Source organism: Stegostoma tigrinum, chromosome 20 (assembly GCF_030684315.1).
Source record: "Stegostoma tigrinum isolate sSteTig4 chromosome 20, sSteTig4.hap1, whole genome shotgun sequence".
Classification (NCBI taxonomy): Eukaryota; Metazoa; Chordata; class Chondrichthyes; order Orectolobiformes; family Stegostomatidae; genus Stegostoma; species Stegostoma tigrinum.
The window spans coordinates 25,476,582-25,495,029 of record NC_081373.1 but is presented as its reverse complement, the minus strand read 5'-3'; the positions used below and the strand labels follow the sequence as shown (position 1 = coordinate 25,495,029).

The 18,448-nt window shown below is 38.1% G+C and overlaps 1 protein-coding gene across 1 annotated transcript; it reads right to left on the bottom strand.

Annotated features, from left to right (window-relative positions):
* Nucleotides 1–565: 565 nt before the first annotated feature.
* On the bottom strand, nt 566–18,378 carry LOC125461801 (U6 snRNA-associated Sm-like protein LSm1). The gene is made up of 4 exons (XM_048551017.1): nt 18,270–18,378; nt 6,540–6,608; nt 2,420–2,535; nt 566–1,539 (listed from the first exon to the last, which is right to left on the bottom strand). The coding sequence occupies exons 1-4, from the start codon at nt 18,361–18,363 to the stop codon at nt 1,369–1,371; spliced, it is 450 nt and encodes a 149-aa protein (XP_048406974.1). The 5' UTR covers nt 18,364–18,378; the 3' UTR covers nt 566–1,368.
* Between the last annotated feature and the right edge of the window lie 70 nt (nt 18,379–18,448).

Here is an 18,448-nt window from a genome sequence, read left to right as displayed (position 1 = left end):
ACCAGGGCAGGTTGGTACAAGATCTCTGTCTTTTGCTTACAGAAGGCCTCAGCATTCAGAGGCTTAGGCAAAGCAACAAACAAGAAGCTGGATATGCCCTGGCATATGTGTTATGAAACAAGGGGCAATAACATTGGCAAATAAGAGTTCACTTAGCTATTCTGTGCTTTTTATGTGAAACTCAAGCCTTTGCAAATTGAAGGAGTTACTGTCAATCCTGAACCGAATGTATGCTCCTATGATGAGATCTTTGAATTATAACTTTTATAATATAATGCAAAAAGTATATTCGTACCTTGAGATCTGAACTAGATAGTCCTATCTTCAACACATTTGCTTCTAAAATCTTTCCATTGATGGACCAAGCAATCTCTTCTGAAGTAATTTCAATATAGGTACATTTCTAAGACATTTTAGGTGCTGCTCCCAGAGAAGTAAGTAATTTATGGGGCAAAATATATTGCATGTCAACTATAGAGAAGACATTCCTTCAGCAGTAGGACAACATAAAGACTTGCAAAGTAAATAGAAATGTCCAACTAGGATATAACCAGGCAACAGTGGATCAGTTTCAGCAAATTAATTTATTGGTTGCAACTAATAGAAGAAATAAAAAGTAGAATAAAAACTTGCCATTTTCACAAGCCTACACCAAAATAGGTTGACCCTCCATAGAGGTACCAGTAGAAATAAGATTTTCTATGTAAAGGAATATCTTAATATTACTTTTCTGCCAATAAGTAGCCAGGAACAGTGCAAAATAGGTCATAGATGAGTGCATGTCAACAAATGTTATTGAGAGATTGTCATATAATAGATTAACAAAGTTGTTGTTTTCAATCACTGCTCACAACCTTCAGTTGGTGTATTTTAGATTTAAACGAGGGAACCAGTTTGTACATAAACAAGGCTCCACAACATACAAAGATATGAGTTGAGACTCTGCAATTTATGAAATGAATGATATTTTTATTTTTGGTAAATATACAGCAAGTTAATCTATGTAAGAAAAACCTACCTACACATTGATTGCAATGGCACATCCTTTCGGTGAATGGAAAGCCCATCATGTACGACTAAAGCTTCATTGTGGTGAAGGTCTTTTATTGTTACATTTTCAGACCAATAGGATGGTTTCAAGAACCCGTAAATTAACTCAATGAATTTTTCTAATGTTTTGTTGCTGTGTTTTGAAAAGAATCACAGCAAGTCCATTGTAAAATGTCTGTTAAAAATTTTTTTTTACATATGGAGTTCATTCAACTATAGACACAATCTATCCCATTTCAGCTGTGAAATCTAACAACTTCAGTCACTTAAAAAGGTGGTGTGGCAAAGTCTGGTATTGTATTCTTAAAAGTGGCTCTTTTAGTATTCGTCAAGAGTATCTGTACGGGGGATAGATAATCCTCGTTCTCTCAAAGCTTCACTTTTTGCCTTTTCTGCTTCTTGTTTTTCATGCTGCTGAACTCTTTGAGCTTCCAGAATCTCCTCAATAGACACCCTCTGTAAGGGAGTATCGGTCTCTCTTTCCAGATCCTGTAAGGCAAAATCAACCGTTAAAGGAATGTAATAGAATAACAAATTTAAACACCACGAGACCATTATTTTGATTGCTGAAAGAGAGGAAAAGTACAACAAATGTCAATCCTGTCATGACAATAGGTTATATTTATATTCTGCCTTTAACATTGTCAGTGTCTCAAGGCACTTCACAACAGCATTACAAAACAAAGTATGATATCCAACCACATGAGGAGACAATGGATGAGATGACTGAAAGCTTGGTCAAAAAGGAGTGTGTGTAAAGGAAAAAAATAAGGTAGGGAATGTAGAGGTGTACGGAGGGTATTTGAAAAGTCTGGTTTAGGCAACTGAATGAGCAGCCACCAGTAGTGAGGCAATATAAATTGAGGATGCACAAAAGGTCAGAATTAGGGGAGTGCAGAGATCTGAAGGGGTTTTGGTGCTGGAAATTACGAAGATAAGTAGGGGTAAGGCAACCAGTGGGTTGACAATAAGGATGCAAATTTACAGTCAAAATATTGCTTGACTGACAGCCAATGTAAGTCAGTAAGTGCTGGCCTGAAAGGGGAACAGGATTTGCTATTATTTAAGATACAAACTGTAGAATTTTGAATGACCTCAAGTTTACAGAAATTAGAGTGGGAGAGATCAGCCTTTGAATATTTAAGTCCAGAGGTAACGAAAGAGCGAATGAAGGTTTCACCAGAAGGTGACCCAAGACGTGGATCTCAGGCAATACTACCTAGGTAGAAATAAGTGGTGTAATCAATGGCTAATTAATTTTTGCAAAGCCAAACATCAAACTAAAGTTATTCTCCAATTTTCTGTTATTGTTTTTATTAGTATGGTTCAAAAATAACGAAGTAGGAAATCAGAGAATAACTAAACTCACTATTTCCCCCAGAAGCACCACATTTTCTCCTCGGACAACAAAAATCCCTCTGGGAATGTCACCATATTTTCTTCCTACATGGATTCGTTCCACTGTCCGATGAAGAACCAAATTAGCTGCAACACAGTGATGGAAGAAGAAGCATAACTGCCTTGGTGTTCAGCATGAACTCCACTCTCAAGAAATTTTAAATCAATACCTGAAGGAGATTACTACACAATCATCAATAAAAGCACATTCTTGTGTTGCAATTGCACTGCAGTTCGAGACCTTAACTCAAACTTAATTCTTAACTCAACCTAGCTCGTGCAAAAGGTTACATTTAAAGTTCATACAGTGTAATGTAAAATAAGGATCTCAGTCATAATAGATTAGATGACAGTATGAACCTCAATCTGTTAAGATCAAAGTGTCATGGGAATTAACCTCTAACTTACATCCCAGGGGCAATGTAATACATCACACAGCAATTTTTACTAGGATAATTTCAACTGTTATAACATATGTAAAATTCATATTTTTTTTGAACTTTTACATCAGAGTTGTATGAAATGAAATTAACCCCTGAATAGTTAACTGTTGAAACAGGCAAGTGAACTACTGTCAAAACTGATATATTTCTGCTAGTTCCAAAGTTCCAGAAATCCACCAACCATAATTTTAACTGTGATGCTTTTCATCAAAAGGAAAAGTACCACTTCTCCACAATTGCATGCATCAATAGCACACCCTCACAGGGGTATTTAAACCATCACTTAAACAAATTTACATTCGTAATTTGAGAAAATTGAGTGAATTAGTAAACAAATTAAGCTAACTTATGCAAATTTCTATTTCAAGAAGAGACCCCCTATTACCCAAGGTAAGATCCAAAGTCAATTTCAAACTGCATGGTTTTGGATAAACCACATTGGATGGTATTGCATGGTCAACATGTATTCAACACAGGGTCTTTATTAATGCTTTCATTGTATGTGGACACCACTGGAGGGCCAATATTTGTTGGCCATTCCTAACTACTCTTGGACTCAGTAGTTTGCAAAGCCATTTCAGAGGGCTGATTACAATCAACGGCAGTACCACGGGTTTGGAATCACACGTGAGCTGGACCAGGTGAGACAGCAGATTTTCTTCCTTGAAAAGGATATGAATGAGCAAGATGGGTTTTTAAAACAGTAATCGTTTCACAGTTGTCACAACGGATTTATATTCCAGATGTAATGCCACATATTTTAAATCTAACTCCACATATTCTTTTGAGAAAACTGTAGTGTAAAGACTACATTTTTTTATTCGCTTTGTTTTTGGATTGTGGACCAAAAAATGAAAATACTGATTTAAACCAAAGCAACTATGTGAGAAGGTATCTACAGTTTTAAAAACAATTTACTAGAACACATTTTGAGTTGTATGTATAATGTTGTCTTATTTAAACAAAGAGCGAATATTCAAGACAGAAAGGCATGACCTTTCTGTCAGGGCAATTTTACCCAGAGACAGCATTCTGATTTGTACTTCAATTGGGATCAGTTTTTGTGGGCTTGGGAGGGTTCAGCATAGTAACAGTCACTTGATGGCTCCAGGGCAGCTAGCTACAGCTAAGGGTGTAGACAAAACAGCAGAAATATCTGGTCTGCAAACGGAAAGCATCCATCTCTCCCTACCTTTTGCGTAGAGAAGTAAAAGAAAATATCTAGCAGTTAGTTACTGTCCCTCATCTTTCTCTCTAAGTTTCTCCCTCTGCAAAATCCCCTGTTGAAAGAAACAGTGGAAAAGCCACCTTAAGAGGCACTGAAAAGGCAAATCCTCAACCGGTGAACAAAAGTCATTGAATTAGGGCATCCACAATCTTGTGTTATTAGCAAAGAATTAGGAGTTGAAAGAAGACCAAAAGAAAACAACACATCAACATCCAAGATCCAAGATAATGAAATGTGAGGCTGGATGAACACAGCAGGCCCAGCAGCATCTCAGGAGCACAAAAGCTGACGTTTCAGCCTAGACCCTTCCCCATCCCCCTCTCTGATGAAGGGTCTAGGCCCGAAACGTCAGCTTTTGTGCTCCTGAGATGCTGCTGGGCCTGCTGTGTTCATCCAGCCTCACATTTCATTATCTTGGATTCTCCAGCATCTGCAGTTCCCATTATCACTGATACAACATCCAAGATCCAGACTGGTGCCAGAAATGTGCCTCTCTGACCCTTTTTTTTTTGACTTTCCTAACGCCTATAAATACTTGTGTTTTGCCTTGTCTCTTTTGTGAGATTCTGCGTATACAGAAATTTTAGAAAGAAGTAGATTTTTAGTTATTGACTTGTACATTAATAATTCATGTCTCCTTAATGCTATTGTTTAAAGATATTCTTATTACAATAAACACTTATTTTCTTGTTCATGAAATCCTGGTGTGCACATTCCTTGAACCTGAATTAGAGAGTTAGGTAGAATTGTACAATTTGGTGGTTTAATGAAATTTTAATATTAGTGACATCTCTGAGAATAGTGGGGCTGGATTTCCAGTGCACTACCCTCACGTCATGACAGGAGTCACATTCTGCTCCTCTGATATGTGAAATTTTAACGTACTTGCTGAGAGGTCAGTGAGTGGAAATGTGAGCTATATTAAGTTTTCCATCCAAAGATCACCTTCATATGCTCTATTATGATCTGGCTCTTCAAGATCTAATTATACATTTGTTTTCACCACTTCTCTGTTTAAACTAATTGGACAACTGAATTTCAGTGGAAAGGAACTTTGCAGACCAATAAACCCTATCAACTACATTTTGATTATTTTGACATAATTGCAGTATAACCTGCTATCTGCTTAACAATTAGCTGCATTCTCAAACTCAGAATCTAAAAATGAAGCAATTCCCAAACATTATGGAGTGTGTTACAACTGTCAAACAATTGAACCATTGCTCAAATGATGAAAGCAATTGTCCAAGTCAGAGCACTTGCCCTGCCTTCATAACACCTAGCACAGGATCCTCAGGGAAATCTTGACTCCATTCTATTTTTCAATTTCAAAGTGGGGCATGGCATCCAGAAGTTTTATTTTCCCCTACTGACAGTAACATTCCTTTATAGAGTGATAAACTCTCCTGCTGACTTGAGCTACGTTAGGCAGATAGAGATAGAATTATGAAGGGATGAATAAATTATAGGTTTACATTCAAGATCAAAAAGAACTGTTGAGAAGAGTGACTGACAAAGTTGACATAAAATACCTCCCACCTCTCTGAGGTGAACGACAAACGCTCCTAAAATGTTTGGTAAACACCAAAGACTGACTACTAAAGAGCCAAGAAAAGAAAATGCTTTCACTGAGAAGGTTGAAAAGCTAAGTTTAATTTTTCCAGTTGTAAACTTCAGTGCTCTACACGGCTACTTGAGGAAAAGGCTATATTTGGACACTTTCAAGAGACAACTAATTAATCTTGCTCTCAACACATTTTAAAACACAAATTATCCAAATGCACAGAAATTCCAGCTGTAGAGCTTTGCATTGACCCCTACTTTTTGGAACGCCTCTTATATTTGAAAGCTCAATATTGATCTTATTTAAATACATTTGTTGGAGTACATGTCAGATCATTATAAATTATTGGCTTGGTATATTAACATGTAAATCTTTTGGTGCTCCTTGTAACCACAAATGTCAATTTCTTTACTTAGCTGTTCCTTTCAATTATGTCAAGCTGCATTGTGCTACGCAGTCACATGCTAGAATATTCATTTTAATCTTTTTTAAAATTACTATTCATACCTCTTTGCATCTATTTAATTTCTAGAAGTAATAATGATATCTCTATTACATCTGTACTGCTTCGGCATTAAATTAAAATTCAGTGAAAACAAACGCAACCTGAATGCGTACAATTCTATACTTCCCGTGATGGGTCATAATTCAATGCTAAAACCTCTCCTAACTCTAGTGTTCTGCAATTACTGTACGGATACAAATCCATCATCACAGGAACACCATATTCTTTTAATTGCCTATGGATATATTTAACAACTTCGATCACATGATCAATGCAACTTTTCATGATCAAAAATGATTGATACACCACAATGTTTAAATAACTTTACTTTGTTCCTATAATAATACTCACCAAATTGATCTACACTCCTTAAATATCCTATTAATGTTCTCCCATCTCGAAGTACTACTAAATGTTTTTCTGTAAATAAAACGAAATATTTTAAATAATACGATTAATCATAAGGGTCCTGTGAAAAAATACACTCAGAAATTTATCGGAACAAACTGTTGGAAATCTTGCTTTGTAGTTCAACACAAGTACACAGTTGTAATTTGGAACCATTGAAGGTTCCATCCGTAAGCCACAATATACAATAGTGGGACCTTCAGTATTGATGAGTACAACAGAAACATAAGTTGGTAGACATAGATATCAACTCAGACTTGAGCCAGATGGCCTGTTTCTGTGCAGTAAATTCTAAAGTCTGCGAATAAACCATTATTGAAACCTTGAACTTTTACTGCATGAAGGTTAGCTCATAATGTCTGACATTCCTCTGACTGCTATCTTAACTGAGGCATTAACCTGTGAGATTCCAGACTCATACTCTGCTAATTACGAAAACCAACTGCTTTTATCCTTGTAACATTGCCTATGTATCACTGCTGTACTTGTACTGCAAGCCACATCCATTCATTATCTTCAAAATCAACAGTTCCAACGTTTTCCCCGATGGCCCCACTGCCCCCTGACCCCACCCCCATCCCCGCTTCACCTTCTATTCATCCAAAACTTTGGTGTTTGAACCAATCCTATTCACCCATGACCCTGTCCTTTTGACATACCATGGTTATCACCTCTCTCAAACTATAACAATGGCTAAACAATTCAGAATTCAACAATTTATGTTCCACTAAAGTAGTGAATGCTGTTCTTGCCTTCCTGCTCCAGCATGAGCCCCACTGGTGTCTCTGAAAGATCTACCTGAACCCCCATCCAAAAACACAACACCCAAAGCAGAACACTGACTTTCACATCAGCACTGATGACATCCAGCTTCATGTCACACCACCTCTCTTGACTCATCTATTATTTCTAAGTTATGAGAGTTTTTAACATCCAATATCAGATTTGCCAAAATTTGCTTAAAATGACATGCTGGGAAGTCTGAAGTCATTGTTTTTCATCTCCGTTACAAACTCCACCCCCTCGCACTGGTTCTATTAATTCCTTGGCACCTGTTAAGAGGCTGAACTAACTTTGTAAGCTTGAAATCATGTTTGATATGAAAATGTGGCTCAAATCACAGACTCATGCCATCACTAAAACTGCCCATTCCCACCTTTTACATCATCTCACTCTTAGCTGTTTCAATTCGTTTGCTCGTGAAACACTCATGCATGCCTTTGATAGTCTGGACTTGACTATTTCACCATTTTACCACTTTAAAAGTGCTACAGAAATGGAAGTCATTCTAGCAAAATAAATTGGTTGCTTTCAATATTGAATTAATAGTATGAATTGAGAATATTCCCTCCTTTTATCAAGCATTAAAAAAAACAAAGCAGTCATGTTATGATGTGAGGCATCCTTTTGGAATTTTGAACATTGGTTGAGCACACAGTTCAGTAGGTGTTGCCATTTTTGCTGCTACATTTATTGAAAACTGTCTCGTTCTACATACTATCAATGCATTGCCTAGATGAAAATTGGCATCTTTTAGTTTAGAAATCGAAATACAGCAATCTGTCACTTACATCAAGGCTATTATCATGAAAATGATACATAGCAGCTTAGGTTTGTGTTATCCTGAATAAAAAGTTTTCTAAACGTTTGTGATCCTTTGACTCTCACTGAGTAAACAAGAAACAGAAGAATTCTTTTGTTTGCAAATAACCTCAAGTGGATTAAAGCACCCAGCAGCATGCTGCATGCCAACATTTTGAGAGGAATTTCCTACATTTGTTGAGAAAATCTAAAAGAGGATTTAGAATCCCCACAGGATTCTAAAAGAGGACACACATATAAAAAAAAATCCACCCAGCCTGGGGAGATCACTCTACAGTCATGCACCAGAGTTGTGGAGGTAACTATGTTCATGTGGAATGCAACTTGACAAGGCTGTTGATTTGGAAACATTTCATGATCTGTGAAATGAACTTGTAGGTCATGCAGCTACAGAGCCTTCCTTCTGATTACGTATTCCTAAAGCTATTTTTGTCTCCTAATACACAACATTTTCTAAACTCCCTCAAATTCCTTAGTTCTGGTTATAAGTTCTTCCTTTTGCTTCAACATTAATTTTGCATTACATCTGTGAACTATTTTGGTATCATTTTCTACAATAAATATAAATAAACATTTTTCATGAAATACAAATGGTTTCAATATTAGAAGAAAACAGTATTAACATGGGGTCAAGACAGAGGACAAGATTGAAAAGTATGTTGTTAAATGCTCTTGAATTGACATAGCAAAGTCTCATGCATGTAGCTGCAGGATTCAGGCCAACCATCTTAATAAATCAATCATATTTCAAATTTCAAGACATGCAAAATAGTTATTCTATTATTTGAGTGTTTTAATTTTGAGCCAATCAGCTGATGAATATAGAAGAGTAAATGGAGCAATAATTTGAGAGTCCTTAAACAGAAGAGGGCTAGGAGCATTATCTCAAGTCAAAAGTTAGATTTATTGGATTTGCTTAATGCAAATTATATTCAGCACAAAAGGCACTGAAAATGAAAGGTAGTTAAATTGTTAATTAAGTAGACTATAATATTGCAAGGGGTTGTTCTGGCCTAGACTTTATTTTGTTCTGAACATAGCAACAGAGACCCAAGCAACCAGTCAGGTTTTGAAACAGGTTTTGAGGGCAAACTTTCATCAGGTTCAGAAGAATTTCGGAGGATAATTAAAAGGCATTTTATTTAAGCTGAGTAAAATGGCCCACTGACAGACAAAAATTTAGCTTGTTCATTGTTTGTTATTATTCTACTCAAAAATAAGTTACACTGAGGTAACATTCCTTCAAGGGCTCTACCGCTGATAACGGTTGTCCTGATGTGCTGTCCAGCTCTGTCTATAGTACAGTACAGGCTGCTGAAAATGTTCCCACTTTGTCTACAAATACAGCAAGTACCTCCTGGCTCTACAAGTCAGACAGAATCATTCCATGTTCTTGCAGATGTGGAACAATTGCCCCAAAATATCTTACACCCAAAATAAAAATGAATAATTGCTATTGAAACTTCAAATGGAAATCATTAAACTTATACAAGTGAAATAGGAAATAGAGAGATAGACAGCTAATTTAAAGTTTTAGCTAAGATTTGTAGCTTGGGTTGTGGGTGAGGTTGTTGTCTTGCTCACCGAGCTGGCTTGTTTTCATTCAGACGTTTCGTCACCGTAAATAGGTGACATCATCAGTAAGGCTGCCGATGAAGCAATGTTGTTCTACTCTGTGATAATGGGAACTGCAGATGCCGGAGAATCCAAGATAACAAAGCGTGGAGCTGGATGAACACAGCAGGCCAAGCAGCATCTCAGGAGCACAAAAGCTGACGTTTCGGGCCTAGACCCTTCATCAGAGAGGGGGATGGGGAGAGGGAACTGGAATAAATAGGGAGAGAGGGGGAGGCGCGGTGAGGAGGTAGGGAGGGGATAGGTCAGCCCAGGGAAGACGGACAGGTCAAGGAGGTGGGATGAGGTGGTAGGTAGGAAATGGAGGTGCGGCTTGAGGTGGGAGGAAGGGATGGGTGAGAGGAAGAACAGGTTAGGGAAGCAGAGACAGGCTAGGCTGGTGTGGGATGCAGCCCAGCTCGTCCCCTCCCCCCACTGCATCCCAAAACCAGCCCAGCCTGTCTCTGCTTCCCTAACCTGTTCTTCCTCTCACCCATCCCTTCCTCCCACCTCAAGCCGCACCTCCATTTCCTACCTACTAACCTCATCCCGCCTCCTTGACCTGTCCGTCTTCCCTGGGCTGACCTATCCCCTCCCCATCTCCTCACCTATACTCTCCTCTCTACCTATCTTGTTTTCTCTCCATCTTCGGTCCGCCTCCCCCTCTCTCCCTATTTATTCCAGTTCCCTCTCCCCATCCCCCTCTCTGATGAAGGGTCTAGGCCCGAAACGTCAGCTTTTGTGCTCCTGAGATGCTGCTTGGCCTGCTGTGTTCATCCAGCTCCACACGTTGTTCTACTCTGTTGGAAATTTATACTGTCCGCTCTGTTGTGGTGAGTAGTGTCATTTCCAGTTTTGATCTCTGTGGGTTTTTATATGGGGTCCAATTCTATATGTTTGTTGATAGCATTATGAGTGGAGAACCATGCCTCTAGGAATTCCCATGTGTGTCTATGTTTGGCTTGGGCTACTATGGTTACATGGTCCCAGTTAAACTGATGGCCTTCATTGTCTAAGTGTACTGATTTTAAGCAAAGTTTGTCACATTGTTTTGCTGTGAGCTGATGTCCATGTATTCTGATGGCTAGTTTTCTTCCTGTCTATCCAATGTAATTTTTCTGGCAGTCATTGCATGGTATGTTGTAAACCATGTAGGTTCTGCATGTTGTGGGAACGGGGTCTTTAATCCTTCTGAGTGTTTGTCACCGAGTAGCAGTGGGCTTGTGTGCTACCATGATTCCTAGTGGTCTTAGGAGTCCTTTTACCAGATCTAATATGTTCTTGATATAGGGCAGTGTGGCCAGTGTGTTAGGGTGCACAGTTTCCTCCTGTTGTTGTCTGTTTAGTAGGCATCTGCAGATGAAGTTGCGGGAATATTGTGGGGACAAACACTCCCAAGAATTAAGACGACCCATTCGCACAACATACAGAACCAACATGGTTTACAACACACCGTGCAATGACTGCCATAAACATTACATCAGATAGCCAGGAAGGAAACTTGCCATCAGAATACATGAACACCAGCTAGCAGCAAATTGCCACAACAAACTTTCCTCAGTATCAGTACACTCAGACAATGAAGGCCGTCAGTTTAACTGGGACAACGTAACCAAAGTTGCCCAAGCCAAATACAGGCACACACAGGAATTCCTACAGGCATGGTTTTTAACCCCGTAGTTCTGATCAATAAACATATAGAATTGGACCCCATATACAAACTCATACAGATCAAAAACAGAAATGACACTACTCACCACCACAGTCCGGACAGTACAAATTCCCAGCAGAGTAGAACAACATTGCTTCATCCAAGGCCTCACTGATAATGTCACCTAGCATCGTGACAAAACGTCTGAACGGAAACAAAACAGCTCGATAAGCAAGTCAACAACCTCATAGACAACTAATATTTCATGTGCTGCCTGACCTATTGTAAGTTTCAGAATTTTCTGTTTTTATTTCTGGTTTCCAGCAGGGACACTCTTGTTTTTGTGTTGAAATAGATGATAGGGCTCCTTGAATTATGTATTGAACAGTTGAACTCATAGCACTGAGTGCAGTTGTTGTTGTTTAGACACTGTATATTTTATTTCCCTTCAAAAAAAAAGTTTTGATCATGAAGTGATTTATTCAAGACTGCAATGCAAATCTGCATTTCACAACAATCTTCTCTGTTTTGCAGGGCACTAAGCAAAAGTTTCAATTCTTTCTCTCTGTAAGTGAAGGAAAGGAGCTAAATATTGCAAAGATGTTCTTAAGAGTGGCAACGGAAGAAAATAAGGAAAGACATAAAACAGGTTGAAAGTTTGCAATCACTTGTACACGGCTGTGCAAAGTCAAATTGGCCCCAATGTGAGTGATCTATCTCCAACGTGCTGGTCATGCCATCTTGAAAGATCAAGTGGACCACTATTGCATAGATTAGAAGGGTTGGAGATGCTCAATCAGCTGCAGTAAATGGGAATATAAGGGCAATAGGAGTAAACTCAAGAGGGAAATCAGGAGGGCAAAAAGAGGACATTAGGCAGTTTGGCAAATAGGGTTAAGGAGAATCCAAAGAGATGCTATAAATATATTAAGACCAAAAGTGTAAGTAGGGAGAGAATAGGGCCCCTTAAAAATTAATAAAACTGTCTATGTGTGGAACCACAGGAAACCAATGATATAATAAATTAGTATTTCACATCAGTATTTACAGTGGAGCATATGTAAGTTACAGAACTTGGAGAAATAGACAGTGATATCTTGAAAAACTGTCTAAGAGGGGTGGTGCTAGACCTCTTAAGCTGCATAAAAGTGGATAAATTCCAGGACCTGATCAGGTGTAACCTAGAAATTTGTGGGAAGCAAGGGAAGTGATTGCTGGGCTTCTTGCTAAGATATTTTAACCATCAACCGCCAAGGGTGAAGCACCGTAAGACTAGAGGGTGGTAAATGTGGTGCTACTATTTAAGAAAAGCTTTAAGCGAAAGCCAGGGAACTATAGACTGTTGAACCTGAAGTCAGTAGTGAGTAAGTTGTTGTAGGGGATTCTGAGGGACAGAATTTAGATGTATTTGGAAAGGCAAGAACTGATTAGGGACAGTCAAAATGGTCTGTGGGAAACTGCGTTTCACTAACTTGATAGAGTTTTTTGAAGTGACAAAGACAATTGAGGAAGGCAGATCAATGGATGTAATCTAATTGGACTTCAGTAAGGCATTCAACAAGATTCCACATAGTAGACTGATTAGTAAAGTTAGATCACATGGAATCAGAGGAGAGCCAGCCATTTGGATCCAAAATTGGCTTGAAGGTAGGAGACAAAGACAGATGGTGGAAAATTGGTTTCGGATTGGAGGCTTGTGACCAGCAGTGAGCCGTAAGCATTGGTGCTGGGTCTACTGCTTTTAGTCATTTATATAAACGATTTGGATGTGAATATAGGAGGAAAAGTTAGTAAGATTTTAGATGACACCAAAACTGGTGGTGGAGTGGGCAGTGAAGAAGGCAATCTTGGAGTACAATGGGACCTTGATCAGATGGGCGGAGGAGTGGCAGCTGGAGTTTAAGTTGTATAAATATGAGGTATCACATTTTGTTAAGGCAAATCAGAGCAGGGCTTATATACTTAAGGTAGAGTCTTGGGGTGTTTTGCCAAATGTTGCCTTGGGGTACAGTTTCATAGTTCCTTGAAAGTGGAGTCAGGTGGACAGGGTAGGGAAGAAGGCGTTTGATAGATAATAAAATGTGAGGCTGGATGAACACAGCAGGCCAAGCAGCATCTCAGGAGCACAAAAGCTGACGTTTCGGGCCTAGACCCTTCATCAGGCGTTTGATAGCTTGCCTTTCTCAATCAGTGCATTCGTGTCGTGTTGCAGCCATACATGTCATTAGTTAGACAAATTTTGGAATACTGTGTTCAATTCTGGTCCCCCTGCTATATAGGAAAGATGTTGTTAAACTTGAAAGGTGCAGACAAGATTTACAAGGATGTTGCTGGAGTTAGAGGGTTTGAGCTATAGGGAGATGCTGAATAGCCTGAGGCTATTTTCTCTGGAGTGTTGGGCGCTGAGGGTGACCTTACAGAGGTTTATAAAATCATGAGGTGTATGGATAGGGTGAATAGCCAAGGTCTTTTTCCCAGAATAGGGGAGTACAAAACTAGAGGGCATAGGTTTAACGTGAGCGGGGAAAGATTTAAAAGGGACCTAAAGGGCAACTTTTTTTCCACACAGAGGGTAATGCATGTATGGAATGAGCTGCCATACGTATGCAGGGAAGAGTCAACTGGGCATTGCAAAGCACACGTTTAGTGCTGGGCAGAGTTGGATTAGCCAGAATTTGTTTTAAATCACTTGTGGATGATGGATAGTAGAAGGTGTAACCAATCTCTGCCTATGTAGGAAAAAGACAACAGCCAAGCCAGGCAAAGATAACAAAATGTAGAGCTGGATGAACACAGCAGGCCAAGCAGCATCTCAGGAGCACACTGCCATCTTGCAAGTAGCAGTCAGACATAGCAAACAATAATTGTGCCAATCAGCTGAAGGAACAACTGGATAAGGTATGGCAATATTTACAGCATAAATTCTGTTATAATGATCATTATCAGCTAAATCTGACAGATTATGCATATGACTAATTATGCTTTGTTCCAAAACAGAAAGTTTTTAGATGTGAGGAGTTTTTACAAAATAAACCCAGAGAAACACAAGAAAGTACAGTACAAACTAACAAATGAAATGATTGAGTATGTGTCAAAAGTGGTGTGAACTGGCGGGGAGGAATCCTATCCCTACTATACTATTATCATATCATTAAAGTCATTTCTCACACAAAATCTCTTTCTCAGAAGGTGTACTTTAGCAGTAGATCACTAAAAGTGCGATGTGAATAAAGCAAATGAGAAGAAGCATCCTGTTTCTTCTTAATGTTGGCTGAACTGCCATTTTACAAATGAGTTTTGAATCTTTTGCATCTTTGGACTGAAAAGAGTATTGACTTCCAAAGTTTCCTCTATTCATGCACTAAATTGTGTTCAGATTTGGACCATGGGGTATGGCAAAACCCTCTCTAACTTTGTTTAGTTTTAGCTTCAGACTTAAAGGCAGTGAATGCATTTTGATGGTATTGGTGGTGGAAGACAATAACAGCTCTGACGTTCAATAATATTCTTTGCTCAAACACACACTCTCATCTACTTTATATGTATATAGGAACTTTAGTTTTAAACTCTTGGACAAGCGATGTCCTAAGGTATTATCCCTGAACTGTTAATTGAGAGACCCAGGTAATGTTCTGGGGACCTTTGAATCCTGCCATGGTAGATGGTGGAATTTGAATTCAATTTTAAAAGAATCTGGAATTAAGAGTACAATGACGTCCATGAATCCATTGCTAATTGTTGGGAAAAAAGCTCACCTGATTCACTAATGTCCATTAGGGATGGAAACTGCTATCCTTACATGATCTGGCCAACATGTGACTCCAGACCCACAGCAATGTGGTTGACTCTTGACTGCCTTCTGGGCAATTACAGATGGGCAATAATTGCTGGTCTTACCAGCGATGCCTTCATCCCACGAATGAATGAAAAATAAGCAACAGATGTTACTGCATAACGACTTGAGGCTTATTTGTCTATTCACAGAATTTGCAGTCTGTAAGTTCCTTTCATGTGGGAGCAAAGACAAGTATCCTTTCAAATCCTGGAAACCAGTCTTAGTACTACAAATAGTTTGAAAAATCATTATTCCCACGTATGATGCAGTTACCAAAGTTTAGTGTATCCTTCGTTTATTTAAAATTGCTTTCCAACACGACCATCAGGTCTGGAAAGAAAGACAATACCACCTCATCCAATATCAAATAACTAAAGAATTAATCTAAAATTTACATGAGAAAAACAGCCCTCTTCTTTGAGGAAGATTTACAAGACATGGACTTATTAAAAAATAAACACTTGATATTTAAAGTTCTGTTTTAAAAAGTCATTCTTTAAAAGCAAAAGTGAAACTATTAGAAATACTAAAAGGGGTCACTGGAGCAATACTCGCAGTTTCTAGTGCTGTAAATCAAAATATACACATATAGATGTTATAAATTCCATAATATTTTCCTTCATAAGACATATATTTCTCAATTATTTTAAGTTTCATTTGACATTGAATATTTATATGTCATGATATTCATAGTGGTGCAACAATTTTAATGGCAAACAACGATGAAATACATTACTATTTTCAATTGATATGGTGGTCTGTTAATTTTACAGAATCAAACATATGTAGAAATTCAGCAAAAGGAAATTTTGACAACATTTATAATATACAAATTCTTAAAAATAATTTCAAAATAACATTATGCACTGGTTGTTGTCTTGGTTGTTTTACATTTCATGTGGGAAATTAGTCTCAGGAGCACTGATGTCTAGCCCTGTATATATTTATACTTCCTACAATTATTACAATTAAATATGAACACAGCCCAATGGCATATTCATAAATTTAAACTCATGTGTAGTTTACTGTAGATCATTGGGTACATTGTGGAGATAATAGAAAAGATATCTACACCTGGCTCCACACAACTTAAGTATACACCCTTCTGTGTTACAGTTGATTTAATTGCTTGATGCTGACAGTAGGTGTAAAAGACTAACATGTTCCATTCCATGAATTGACATAATGGGCAATAATTTAACCAGGTAATATAGCTCATTAGTTTTCAGTGTCTGTATATACTTGCTCACACGAGTTCTACAATATGCAATGCATTTTGATATTTCCTGAATAAGATGTAAACAATTTTTTCCCTTTATTTTAATTTACATATACTAGATCTATTAGTTCTCCTTTATTCATATTGTACCATTTTCAGAAAACGCCAATAAGCTTGTGAAATACAATTTTCCAATCACAAATTCATCCGGACCATGCCCAACCAAGTAATTATCAACTAGTGTTTATTTATCCCATTGTTTATACTAGATTCTAGCATTTTCCTGACTACTGATGTAAGGTTAAAGGGTATGTACTTCCCTGTTTTCTCTCTGTCCCTTAAATAGTGGGATGACTTTCAATACTTTCCAAACTTGCAGCAATCTTTACAGAATCTACAGAATTTTGGAATAAAACCATCAATGCAATGACTACCTCTATAACCATTTCCTTCAACACTCTGTGATGTAGTGTTTCATGTCCTGGCCATTTATCAACTTTAGAATCCATTATTTCTCAAGTACAATCTTCATACTAACTCTAAATTCTTTCAACTTATCATTCTCAGTCACTAGGATCGCTACTTCTGAGAGATTTCTGGTAAGTTCACAGAGAAACAGACAAAATTTTATCATTTAGCTTCTCTCTCATTTCTCTATTTCCCAGTATAAATTCTTCCAACTGTGCCTGTAAAGAACCTATATTTATTTCAGCCAAATGTTTACATTTTAAACACTTTTAAAAGATTTTACAGATCTTCTTTGATTTTAGTGATGCAATGTGAGTATATTCCCTTATTGTCAATGTCCTCGAGCAAACTGACTATAGATTGACATGATAATTGAGTGTCCATTGTGAGTATATTCCCTACCAAATTATGCAAATAGATTGGTTATAACTCGATGTGACAATATTTGAGAATACTGTGAGAATGACACCATATTCCATTCTTGTCAATGTTGCTTATCAGAATCACTTCAGCACATTGTGGTAATTGAGTCTATTCCCCAAATGTGAATGCCCCATATCAGACTGACTATATCTCGACATGATGATGATAATGATAATAATTGAGTCTACAGTGTGAGAATATTGCCTTACTATCATTGTTCTCAGACAGAATACAGCTCAACATGACAATAATTGAGTCTATTCCCTTACTTTCAAATGTCCTCCATCAGATTGACTACAGTTTGACATGATGATAATTGAGTGTATTACCTAACTATAAAGGTCCTCTACGAAAGTGATTCCAGCTCAACATAATGATAATTGTGTATTTTCCTTTACTATCAATGTCCTCTATCAGACCAACTGTAGATCAACATGATAATTGAGTATTTTCCATTCCTGTCAACATCCTCTATCAGACTGACCACAGCCTGTCATGACAGTAATTGAATATATTCCCTTACTGACAATGTAACTCTCTCAGATTGGCGACTGCTTGAACTGATGACAATTGAGCACAGGTAGTGAGAGTACACTCCCTTGCTGCCAATAGCCTCTTTCACACTGACTACAACTCTACATGATGACAATTGAGCATCATGCCCTTACCATCAATGTCCTCTATCAGACTGCCTACAGCCAGGCATAACAATAAATGTGTATATTCTCTTACTGTTAACGTCCTGCACCAGACTGACTACAGCTGAACGTAATGAAAATTAAATACACTTCTTTACTACCGACACCCCACATGAGGTTGGCTACAACTCGCCGATGATAAATATTTAATACATTCCCTTACTGTCAATGTCCTCTATCAGGCTAGCTGTCCCTGGCATGTAGTTCATCTTGCTCCTCCGGAAATTGCGCGCATTTGGTGACATCACATCCGGCATGGACTGTGGGCGGGGTCCTGGCGCTGTTTAATTTTGTTTGTTTTATTTCTATGTTATTTAACACGGGCTTTGCGTGTTGTTTTCG